Source organism: Epinephelus lanceolatus, chromosome 20 (assembly GCF_041903045.1).
Source record: "Epinephelus lanceolatus isolate andai-2023 chromosome 20, ASM4190304v1, whole genome shotgun sequence".
Lineage (NCBI taxonomy): Eukaryota > Metazoa > Chordata > Actinopteri > Perciformes > Serranidae > Epinephelus > Epinephelus lanceolatus.
The window spans coordinates 25774137-25787550 of record NC_135753.1 but is presented as its reverse complement, the minus strand read 5'-3'; the positions used below and the strand labels follow the sequence as shown (position 1 = coordinate 25787550).

At 41.7% G+C, this 13414-nt stretch overlaps 1 protein-coding gene across 7 annotated transcripts in view; it reads right to left on the bottom strand.

Annotated features, from left to right (window-relative positions):
- Window positions 1–13414, bottom strand: part of tpk1 (thiamin pyrophosphokinase 1) — a 103298-nt gene that overhangs the window by 58244 nt on the left and 31640 nt on the right. For all 7 annotated transcript variants that reach the window (XM_033638597.2, XM_078162565.1, XM_033638600.2 and 4 more), the window contains exon 5: window positions 141–213. In XM_033638597.2, the coding sequence (XP_033494488.1) occupies window positions 141–213 (73 nt within the window). The remainder of the gene's footprint in view (window positions 1–140; window positions 214–13414) is intronic.

The window sequence follows — 13414 nt, the reverse complement described above, 5'->3', positions numbered from 1 at the left end:
CTTTCAGGCTAAAAATCGTAAAGAGTTCTAAAGTCCAAACTATTAAATTATATTTTGTTTCTGTATATGTGTGTGTGAGTATGTCTCTGTGTGTGTGCACCTGTAGGTCTGTGAGTGTGTGCAGGTTGTGTTCCACTCACCTTGTCTGCATAGAACGCTTTGACCTCGGCAGTAATGGAATCAAAATCCCCACTGATATAGTCGGGGAGAAAGCTGGATGTGAGGATAGAAAAGAGAGGGTGAGTGACAGAGGGAGAGGGTTAAGATTGCGGGAAGAGACAGAGAGTGTGAGAGCGTAGATAGAAGAGAGAAGGGGAGAGAGGACATCGGGGCATGTGTCAGCTCTTTGATCTGTGCAGCCAGGGAGAGGGAGTGACGCCGCCGGGGGAAGACGAAGAGACATGGAGACTGACAGGGTGATTCTCTGTGGCACTGAGCCTGGCCCTGTCACACACACGCACACACATGGCTGACTGCAGAGATACATAGATTTATGAGAAAGCGCACACACACACAAGCACGAATGGCAGCATACACAAGCAAATTTAAGTTTATTAGGATGTATCAAACACATAAACAGAGTAAAGTATCTATTGGAAGCAAATACAATCATGAGTCTCTCTCTCTCTCTCACACACACACACACACACACACCGACAAACAGAGCATGATGTACGCAGTGTTCATCAGATATTGACCTGTTCCATTACACTGACTACATTCTCCAGCAGAGCAGAGGATGGGTTTGATTACCACAGGTCACAGTGCAATCTGATGTTTTGAAACATGTGCACAATCACTACAGTAGGCTGTGCCAGTAAATGGTGAAATAAGGTAACACCAATAAGCCATGTGGCTGTTTTAGGAATGGGTTTATTTATATGGACTACTGATACAGGTTAAAGGACACAGAAAAGTAAATCAATGCATACCTGTGTGCTGCAGTACACTGAATATTTTTAAAACAACACTGGCATTAAGACTCAAGCTGCTGTTAACCAAACATTACTGACAATAAAATTCTGACACTATAAGCCAAAATTAAAGGGTCCAGAATCCAAATTGTTTCTGGATTTAAAGGTCCAGTGTGTAGGATTTTGGGGCATCTAACAGCAGAAATGGTATGTAATATTCACAGCTATGTTTCAGCATTATTAAATCACTTGAAATCAACAATTATGATACCGAGTGGGTCCACTCCCACCAGTTGTTTTGCGGTAGCCCAGAAAGGACAGATCAAACACTGGGGGTGGGAATCACCAGAGGATCGACGATACAATACATGACTTCAACGGGACTACAACGAACTACAACGGGTCACGCACCGGTGACATCATAGATGATAGAAACATGGGATTTTGACTGGTGGCAGAGCTCTTCACACACATAAAGTGTAAATAAAAACAAATCAGTTGAGTCTTTCCCCTTCGGATGAAATGGCCAGTCAGGCTACATGCTACAGAGAGAGTTTAAGAGGTCCAGATCGCCTTTGGTACGACGAGAAAGTGAAAATGAGAGGAGGTGTGTGCCCTTTTCAGCTGCCAGCCTCTGTGTGGACGAATGACCCTGTCAATTCATTCATTCAATTCATGTCCTGTTGATTCATTACTTAACATTCATTAGAATTAATTTCTTGGCCTTGCCCATAACTCCCGGTTATATAGATTTTCCGCCATTTTGAATTTTTTGAAAAACACTTAAAATCGATCTCTTCCTAGGAAGTTTGACCGATCTGCATGAAACTATGTGAACATAATCTAGGGGCCAATATCTAAAGTTCCCTCTTGGCAAAAGTTGGAAAACTTACTAAAACTGAGCTTCTATAAGGCAATGAATATTGCGGAGGGCGTGGCTCATCACATAAAGGTGTATAACATCTCAAGGGTTTCACCGATCACCACGCAACTTTGTAGGCATATGACCACACATAATCTGAGGGGACCCCTCTATTATTGACCCCATCAAACAAAATGGGGGCACTAGAGAGCTAATTTCTTATCTAGGCCTAACCGCCATATCGATTTTTACTAAACTTGGTAGATATGTAGAACAGGACGCCTCAAGGTGACTGGAGAAATTTAACTCTAATTGGCAACTGGGTGGCGCTATGACAACAGAAAAATGCTCAAAAATGGCTAAAATGCGACCGATCGCTGTGGCTCCCCCTGTGGACCAATGGCTTTTTTTTCTTTCTAATTTTTGGTATGACTAAGTCATGGTATGGTATGCTGTACATAATCACGGAAACTGTCAGTGTGTCATTCTGTCAGTCAGTCATTCTGTCTGGATGACTGACTGACAGGATCTGGATCGAATATCAGCCCCGATATCATCAAAATAGATGGATCGGGTATCGGAAAATGCAACCTATACCTGAGGCGATCCTTTCCCTTTAAATCTATTGCGACGCGAGCTACGTCATACGTCATGGAGCGAAGGAGAGACTCTGCTGTGTGGAGGTATTTCACACTATTTCAACTGCTGTTGCACAACTGTTTATTTTGGTTAAAAATAAATAGTTCATCATTGCATTAATCTGTTTCATCTTGTTTCATTTTATCTTAGGAAAGAACTGTGTAGTCAGTCATCAATGCCTGATGCCTCTAGTCCTTTCTGCTCTACATGTAAAGGTATGTAGCTTTTTAGGTCAACCATGGTATCAGATTGGTATCGGGTATCAGCTGATACTCAAAGCCACAACATCGGGATCGGGATCAAAACTGAAAAAGCTGGATCAGTGCATCTCTATATTAAACACTGACTATAGATAGGACCATTCACATTTTCGTGTCAGCCACCATAGCTCTCCTTCACACTTGGCATGCTGGAGAGGTTTCAGTTCTGCAACGTTACTGCTAAATGCCACTAAATCCTACACACTAACTGGACCTTTAAAAATAAATTTTTCTAGAGGATCACGTGGGTTAAAAGCTGATTTGCTTTTGGATTTTATGCTCTGTGCATCCAATGCATGTTGTATTTCCTGCTGAAGGAAGATGCTGATCATGAGTTTATACACTGACAACTCAATAATGAAAAGTGAAGAGGAAAACTGGGAGATTATGCCCCATAGTCCCTTTATATATCTAAAAAAGAAGCAATAAAAGGTTAAGCTTTGGTTATAGGTCTGCATTTCAGCCATTTTAAATCATTAAAATAACAATTCCTGATTTTTTTATTTTTATAAAAGCCCTAAGAATATAGCATGTATTAATGCTGACAGCTATTTTCAGCTAGTATGGATGAAACGAGTGTTTGTCAACTTCCACGGTTACAGAAACAGACGCGTGAAGGAGGATGCAAATGAAACTGGACTGCTAAGTTTGACAGTTGTCTACTTACATAAAGCTGCTGTACATGCACATTATTTGTATCACCAAACTACTTTCCTATGGTTTATGACTCACTATGCCTCACAGATAGCAGTAATACAGAATATTAGTTGTTAACTACATAAACCTGGGAGAAATACAATGTTAATACATGCAATTAAGAAGATTACAACAGAAAATTAAACTGGGCAGGAGGTTTGGGAATATATGTGCATGCAGGCGTTGCGCTCTGAATACAAATTTCCCTATGCATTTCATTCATCCAAATACAACTATGTTTTGAGGCAGCGTGCATTCCCAGGGTGTGGAAATTAACAAGACTATAGCAGATATCAGGGAAAACAACCAAAAATCTTCCAGCCACTACTGAGTAGAACATTCCTGTCGGAGAGAGACAGATAGCTCTCTGTTTATTCCATTTATGTGTGTGTGCGAGTTTATGTGCGAGGAGCAGGACCACGCAGGGATGCGGTTGCCACTATCTAGAGGCATTAACAGGTCTGACATTACGATTTCATGGTTGGTTGGGTGGTGTGTTTGCTTGTGTGTGTATGCATGTATGTGTGTGTGTGCTCCCCAGCAAGAGGCGAGAGCGGTGTTCCGGTCGGTTGAAGAAAGAGATACAGAAGGATTATTCCCCTCCCTCCCTCCTCAGTGTTTCCATTTACACCAACAAGATACAGCAAGACAAACAGCACAGCAATTGTATGCAATCTGCTGCCACACACACACACACACACACACACACACACACACACACACACACACGGAAACACACACAGCATGCGTACAGACAATCAAGCACCACCCTACCTGAGCTGGACAAAAAATACGATCCAAGTAAAAACTTTCCTTGTCCACACAAACACGCACACACAATATGCACAAACATCTGCAAAATAAGCACATTCACACGAGCACATGCACACACTCCCCGCCTTCTAATACGGGACGCCACAATAGCATCTCCATTCAGAAATAACCTTCATGTGACAGATGGGACGAGACGTGACACTCGGCCCAATCACAGCTTAACACACACATGTCACGTACACACACATTCCTGCACACGCACATCCCATTGCGACCTGCGCGCATGACTCCGTCGGCGGATAGTAATTGACCAGGCGAGATTCTAGATTCTGTATTTGTGTCTGCGTGCGTGAGCGTAAATGTTGTTTGCGTGTGTGTTTGTGTGTCCGTGTGCTGTGTGTCTGACAGTCTTCACTTCCACATTAATATTAACTGACACTTTAATTTGGATGGGAAATAGAGCATTTTACCGCCAGTTTGTCTGAGTGCCGGGTGGCAGGGATGGCTGTGTGACCTTTGCCTGTGTTTGCGTGTGTGTGTTTGTCTATCAACCCGCTTGTGTGCCCCTCTCTCTGCATCCTCTTTGCCTGCTTTCTTTTTCTCCTCCTCTCCCCGCCGACCCACACCTCTCCTTCACACGCTGCTTTTTCCTTTACACCCTCTTCCAATCTCAGCTCATTTCCGCTCTGCAATACTTACCTTTCCATATAACTGAAGCAATTTCCTTCAATGTAACCACTTCATTAAGGTACAAATAAACATTTTCATCCACTGTTTGACACTTTCTTCATCTCTACATCTGTCTGTTTCCGTCAAACCGAGGCCATCCTTCCATATGACCACTTAATTACAACAAAATGTTTTGTTCATATTCACTTGCTCCCCCATATCTTTCATCATCTCCTGGATCACAGCACGACAGACACTCAACTGGTCCTCTCATCACTTGAGGAGATGCAGCTCTGATTACTCCTCTCATCCCTCCCATCTCCCAATCAGAGGAGGAGAGCCAGTGAAGGGGTGGAGGAATTATTTTGGATGCCATCATTAACGACCCATATACATAAACAAGCCAAAGCAAAGCACTTTGACATGTTCAGCTCTCTCGTATGAACACTGACATCCACAGAGACAAACTCTTGGCTTATGACGAGATTTATAACAAGATATATCTTGTTAAATTTTGTTGGTGCATGTGCTTGAGAATATTGGTTGATTGCATGTGTTTACAGGGGACTGTCCTCATCAGGAAAACAAATTTATGAGTCATTTATCCAAATGCAACCTCCTGTGGTCATGACTTTCCTCTCCAAGAAGAAAAAGTTAGACGTGGGCACGGTGCCACAAACCTCTTAGGGATGATTGGGGTGGATGGTAGATTAGATTTGTGTCTGACTTGGCACTGGAAGCCACAGCATTCTGTCATTGCTGATCTCTTTTAAATGTGGTCATGATGGTTTCTAATCTAACCAAGTAGTTTTTGCTGCATGAACTTAAAGTCCCCCTCCTTCACTCAAAAATGGGATTTTATTCTGTTTATGACCCCTGACCTTCACTATACTGCCTTGGATCTCGGCAAAGTTTGTCACTAGAGAGGGGTTTTCACACTCAACTGAAGAAGGAGGATGTTTGAGCACTTACCTAAAACCTGAGTTTCAAACGTACACCAGGCAAGCTAGATTAGGTGCTAAGGCTGAGCGATATGGACAAAAATTCTTTTTTTTATTCAGGCTAAATGGTGATACATGATATATATCTCGGTATTTGGTAAAAGCTGTTTTCCATGGCCTTTCAAATGACTCTAGTGCTGCAAAATGAATTAAATATTTTATTTATTTTGGCTATATTTGGCACACAGCATCACCAGAGAGGCCGAGGGAGGGAAGGAGAGAGAAACACGTTATATATGTCTTGTGTATGAAACATCTGTGTTGTCTTTGCTTTTTTTTTTCTGTCACCTGACACACAATAGACCACAACTACCAAGAAGAATTGCGATGCGCTATGATCCACCTCACACAAAAAGTAGCAAACAAATGTTTACCTGGCACAATCAAGCTGCTGTGTCTCCCACACATGCAGCGCAGCGCTGAATTGCATGTGTGCTATTGCGGTAATTTCATTCATTTCACAGACTGATTTAGTGTAGTACGTGCAACATATAGACTGATGTTGCACTGCAGACTAATTAACAGACATTAAACAGAGGGGCAGCTCTGTGTCTCTCTGAATGTTGCTGGAGAACTTGTGAGTGAGTGAGTGAGTGAGTGAGTGAGTGAGTGGGGCAGAGCTGTGCAGAGAGTGTGAGAGAGAAGAGATGCACACTGGTATGCGTTATGTAATGCGACTTGACCCTATATCAATACAAACAGTATTGTCTAAATCTATATCTGACTTGAAAATATACCGATATATCATACATAGTCTTTATATTGCTTGTTAGGTACCTCATGAATAAAAGAGTCAATCGCTGTTTAATATGAGAAAGACGAATTGACTGAGGAACAGACTCAGACACAACACCGGTGAAGAAACCCGAAACCTCCAGTGCAGAGTGGACTTGTCAGAGAGCAAGACTTTGCGTTAGCATAGTGAAAGTTTTGACAGCAAACATGGTAGAGTGCAGTTTTTGGATGTAAACCAAACCCTGGAGCTTCTATCTAACATCTACCAAAAACCCCATCATGGCAGATACAACCCAGTCTCATTCCGAAGTCGTCAAAATCCAGCGTTTGGGCAGTGACTAAAGCATCAGACACTGCCGTCCTATAATGTCGGCATGATACACAGCCGGTTGCCATTATAGTTAAATGGTGCTTGATGGCATCAGGGGGAAACACGGTGGAACAAGAACAAAAGTTGAGGCGGTGAAAGTCCAATTAGGGTGGGCGGGAGTAGTGTTTGAAGGGTCCAACACCTACCTTCACCTGGGAGAGCAGTGTTCGTACCCCATAAGATTGTAAAGCCAAACCCTGTTCTTTTTTCCAAAAACCTTACTACCTGCATTTGTTGCCTGAACCCAACCACGAGTTTTAGCTGTTGGAGGAAAAAAAAAATGTAAATCCGGGGAGTTGTACTGGCGTAGTGCGTTTATTTTGAAAGAGACTGTATGTAAACGGTAAATTTCCCGTGAAAACGGAAGTGTATTTTCAAAGAAGGCAATGCATGTAACAGGCAGGACTTGACATGGTGTCCTAGCGCTTAAACCAACGCACCCAGGGTACCTTTGACGTCATATCTGGACGTGGAAAGTCCACGACCAAATGTCGATATGTGCCCAGGTTGGAGTGAGAATGTGTTGTTCACAAACACTAATGCTTTGTCAGCCTCTGAAAGTTACCCTACAAGCTAACAAGCAAAAAACAACATAAACAAAAGATGCTAACTACACTTAGTTCTCTGATACATCTGCTAGTCGCCAATTTTGGTACACAACAGACTCCTCATCTGACTCTGGGTCTGACTGAAGCTCAAACATGTAGGGCTAAATCTCTCTGATGTTTTCTCTAATGCTAACGTTGATGCACACTGCTCTTTCATCAGTCAATCTAGCGCAAGCAACGCTGGAGAAAGCAGAAAGCGCAAGGTGAAACTTACCGAAAGGAAAGTTCTCAATGAGGGAGATGTAGTAGATTTGCTTCCAGACCCTTTTCTGAGTATTTTTAATTATTATGTGGGAAAGCCATGTTAAATAAAGAATTAGTAAAGTACTAAAGTTTTTTCATACTTAGAAATGTGTCTGGAGAGAGCATTTAACCCAACCTCGACCAAAGGGTTCAGGTCATAAAGGTTATATTGGAAAGCACCGACAAATGACCTATTTTGTTGACTTCTAAGTTTGTCGATGCGAGCTGTAAGTGGTTTATAAAAGTCTGGTTTCATAATAGAGCAGTACAGCAAAGGCAGGCATGAAAAACAACCAATCAGTGTTAGCAGAGCTCTTATTATCCCACTGCTGCAAAAATTCTAATTAGTAAGACCTCAAGGCACATGAGTGAGCTTGCCTGCATGCTAATGTACATGTGTCTTTAACATGCTTATCTTAATCAGTATTAAAACACTTAAAACACCCCTGGCTGTCAATGGTGGGTGGTATGATTGTGTATAACTGTGAAAACATGTATGTGCGTCACCTGGATTTGTTCATCCAACAGTTATACAGTGATTTGTGATCTGACAGTGTCTAATCCCAAAGTTAATCAGCACGATGCCCATAGGCTGTCAGACTAATAACCAGACGTAGTCATAATTCCACACACTCGTTATCCCCAAAACACACACACACACACACACACACACACACTTACTTTATTAACTCTCAGAATTACTCTTAGGGCTACTAGGTGTGCCAGAGAGAAGGGGGGAGGAATAATTGCGATTTTAATTAACCTTAGTTGTTACAATTCTAATAGGATATACTTAACAAAAACTAATGAAAGCACAACACACATTATGTAAAAACAAAAGTGCAAAGCCCTCACGATACAGGGTGAGGCCCAGTTCCCCATGCTCATCAACTCAACTCAGCATGTCAATTTCCAACACAGAGCAATAAACACAGAGGGAACTTTTTAATCAGCCTATAACAAGCAAACTTCACTTGGAGTGTAGCAACATAGTAAGTACAGTGATAAAATATCAGGGCTAGAAAAAACAGAGGAAAATTAATTTGAGGTTTTTGCTAAAGTGGATTTGATAACAAAGAACAAAATAAAATTAGTAACTAATTATTGCAGATTAAGAACTGGAAGTCACTGCTAACAGAACAAGCCTACCATTACATATCAGCCAAATTATACCCAAAGAACCATGAGAAGATGCACCAAAGAAAGTATAAATTAAACAAGGCACTTTTGTAAAAATGATTCAGCATATTGCTTTGCTTCATGTTGAGTGTGAAATGGAAAAAAAAGCTTATTACTAACAGCGCTGAAAGCAATTAGGAAGAAGGAGCCGTTTCTTACCAGTCATCAGCTGGTCCACGAGTCTCTGAAAACCCCTGCCTGGTTTCATTTGTGGTGTAATCCTCTTAATTGTTGGCCTGTGACCCTGTTTTCAGGTCACGCAATTCTCAATATCCCAGCAGTTAAACAGCTCCCAAGCTGTGTGAATTTGACTGCAGCATATTTGAAAGGGGCTTTGAATGGATTTTCTAATGAGAATGATTCATTTGAAACCTTGTTACCAAACGAATATCAGCCTTAGAATCTTCGCTGACCTCATCTGCATATCAAGTCAACTCACATGGGGTCCTGCCCACAACGCTAAGAGATACTGACCTAATTAAAACACTTTAATCATCACACACAGTTGTTGGCCCATCCGATGAGCATAAAAAATAAAAACGTGTGAGATGTGAATGAGGAAACATGAAATGACAGACAAACTGAAACGCCGACTGTCAGAGATATCTCTCTGGCACTAAGTCTTATAAAATAAGTAGTCTCGCGCTTGACAACTTCATTTGCTGAGTCTGACAGCATTATCTGCTCCGAACCAAAATGCATGCACAATCACATGCTGACACAACCGTGCTCTGAAAATCTCTTCCACATATACAAATGCTTAGTGAAACACGGACAGACTCGCACGTCTCCTTCTTTCAGTAACGCTACAGACCCTACAGCTGCAAATTTTATCAACTCTGCTTGTGTACAATTACCTCCGCCCACATGCCCCCCTCCCCGTTCATCCATCTCTTGACTTCTTATCCTCAGAGGATTTGATTAGATGCACAATTAGACTAAATGCTATTATCATTTAGAATGGGGAAGACACAGGGTTGGATTTACAGGCGAGCCTCAGGGTCTCATCTCTGACAAAAGAGCCTGAGCTCCCATGAGAGCAACTGTAGTGCAAGTTTGGTGATAATAATACTGTAATTTATCAATTCATTTCATGAGGTAAAAGGCTTTAAATTGCTAATGGTGGCTCAGTGGTCATGGCGAAAAGCTTGTTTTGAATATCAGTGTTTGTATTGTGAGTGTGAGCAGCTATGTGCATTCCTTTGACTGATGAGTTACGTTGATAGAGTTAAATCATTTACTGATAATGATGCATACTGCACAAGCTATAATACAGAGCAGCTGTGTTCTATGACTGTGTGTAGACAGGGCAGTGGATGAACATAAAAAGAGAAACTGTGTTGTATTGTCATATATCAGTAATGTCTAAACCCACAGTACAAAATGTGTAACATGTTTGACAAATGGTGGCAGATTCAATACAGCCCATAAACTTTAGGTCAGTGCACTTTTCACAGTGACCTGTTTCCACCAAACACTTCCAGTATGGTACCTTCGGAACCAAACGTAACCCTTCAGACATGGTACCAGACCCGAGTGTTTCCACTGCAAGCAGTACTCTTACATGTGGGCGGGGTTGTTGTCACTCACTGCTCCGTCCAGCACTCACTGTATTTCCTCATTACCAGTGACCAGTTTATCATCCCCAGAATGGGCTGCACACCGAACAGGCTGCAGTGAGAGTCTCCCTCCATGGGATATTTAAAAATAGCAGGTTTGTGCATTTAGTTGTCCCTCTCAGGTAGTAGTTCACATAATCTGGTCGAAATTAACATAGCCAATATATATTTTTAAACTTTGAAGATTCACTTATTACTAAAAGTCTGTGTCATCCAAGTTATATCGTTTACTAATGTAAAATTGAACAGTGGATACAAAACCAGCCACAACTCAGCCCTGAGCAGAGCGACTGTCCTCTGTTGACCAATCAACAGACTGCAGTGTTCAAAGCTCCACCTTTTAGTACCAGATCCGTGTGCTAGGTACCCCAACAGAGGGTGGACCAAAAATGGGGACTGTACAAAACAATTCCATTGGTACCATCCACAACTTTTTTGCACTAACTGGATGAGGATTCCTTTGGTTAGTTTATGCTTAAAACTCAGCTCTCTGCTGGATGATTGTGCCAGTTTATCAACCTCAAACTAGAGGTCTAAGATTAAATGTGCAGTACATGTGTACTGGATGCATGTCAGTAATGAACACTGCTCCTCGCCAGGTGCTAACATAGTAAAGCTTCAGACATACTTTTTGCATTTAACGTCTGTGGACAGCTGCGAACTTGTACTGGTTGTATGGGTGTGCAAATAGCTCCATTTACTCTACAAATGAGGGTTTGCAGCAGTCTGGCGATTCACACATGCATATTTCCCAATCCACACTCCACTGAAGTAGTTCTGGTGGATCTCCTTGCCCAACATGTTTCTTCTTCTTCTTCTTCTTCTTCTTCTTCTTCTTCTTCTTCGTCGTCTTCTTCGTCGTCTTCTTCTTTGGGATGCGAGTGGACGTCTGCATAGGGGTCTGTGAAGACCCTTGCAAATGTTTGCAGATAAGGACAATTGTTTAAAACATAAAAGTAACACACACCAAGAATAATAATAAGGTGCTGATCACTGGCAATAAACTTGATTGTGGAAAACAAGTGTCGCACACTCTGGCTCCACATGCATTTCTTTTATTTTGATGACGTTTCGACCTTTGGACCCTCTTCAAGATCAACAAGCTTGTTTTTCTACAATCAAGATAACGACAATTGTGTCACAAGGATCAAAGCAGAACCTCATGGACGTAGAAACTATGAATTGGCCTTAAGAATCAGAGAGAAGAGAGAGAAAGACAAAGTAAAAGACACTTAAACTTGGGATAAAAGCATGCATGGATGAGCAACCATTACTCAGGCACAATTTAGGAGACTTCGAGCAATTGCATGCCGGCACGTAATAGTAGCGCTTGAGATTCAATACCAGGAAAAGAACAAATAAGTGACCCAGATTTATAAGAACTGAGCAACTGCTTGAATGGAGTGATCAAGTGCATACACGTCAGCCACGTGCTGTATATCATCAAAGAACAGAATACTCTGTACACAGACAGTAGCATACATTAATGTCAACAAACACAATAGGAAAAACTAATAATAGAAAATAAATGATGTATGGTGAGTGTATGTTTCTGCCACTTACTGCTACATAAACTGCGAGAGATCACTTACATCAAAAAAGATGCAAAAAGCATTTGAATGGATCCAAGTTCCATGTAGATATTTTATAAAAATATAACCATGTACTGTTTATCTTCTAACACACAGTGAAGTTGAATCATTGTCACTTGACTCATCATGAGAAGCAGAAAGCCTTAGCCTGACGTGCCTCCTCCTCTCTTCATCCCTAATGACTACCATTAAGGCTGTTTTGACAGAAAATTACGTGGCACCTTTCTTTTAACTGTAGGAGGCCGTCCACCCACTCTGTTCTTGTGGCAGAGCAGAGGGCTGTAGACGCTGACCGGAAACTTTATTATCCTCATTATTTTCTCATGGAAATACACATTCACAGGCAGTCACGGACACATACAAACGCGCGTCACCCCATTTACTAAGGCCATTGCTTTTTCAGAGAGGTTCGCCATCATTTACATTTCAAAGAAAACCTTAAAAAATATTCTAACACTATAAATTTCAATTCTGGTCTGTCCTCCAAAACACCACCTGAGGCACAGATTTCCTGCAGGCAAATGAATTGCCTTGATTTTCTCAACAAATCTGACATAACTTACATCTTCACCAGCACAAATGCAGTGAATGTGGTCAAAGTGATGTCAGCGCACAGACGGCAGAGCACTTTTGCTGGATTCTCGTTTGGATCTTAAAAGCCGAAGTGTTCTCCCTGCAGTGAGGAGGCACGATTTGTCAGCATTACTTGCAGAAGTTTGGGGGTGGGGGACTGATCCTTTCATGAGTCTGTTGATGTGTAAGCTAAAGTTTTGATGTGGGACCTCTCAGACGGCTCTGCTTTGCATGTCTACGACAAACTAGATAGCCCAGTTTTGATATTTGGAACTGAAGTTTATCACTGTGATATCTGGGGTGGAAAAATTTCCCAGTAACGATTTCATTTGTACATAATTTGGGAAAATGTGAGAGCCCTAAGATGTACGCCCACACACAGACACAGAAACTTGCAAATGCAAAACAACCTACACAGACCCACAGACGGGCAAATCTCTGCTCAGCTATCGACTACAGTATGTCCTTATCTTGGATCTAAAATAATATTTCTCTAGCAGTTTGTCTTCTATCTTCTGATTGTTCTTCTCTGTCTGCATCTCTCTCATACCTCCTTCTATTTGATTAGGTGTTGCTGCTTTTGTGTGTTTCCAGTGCTCATAAAGCTTTGATTGATCACTTGCATCTCCACCTTCCTTCTTCCCTTCGTCTCCCTCTCTGTAGTCCATTAGTTATGGTAA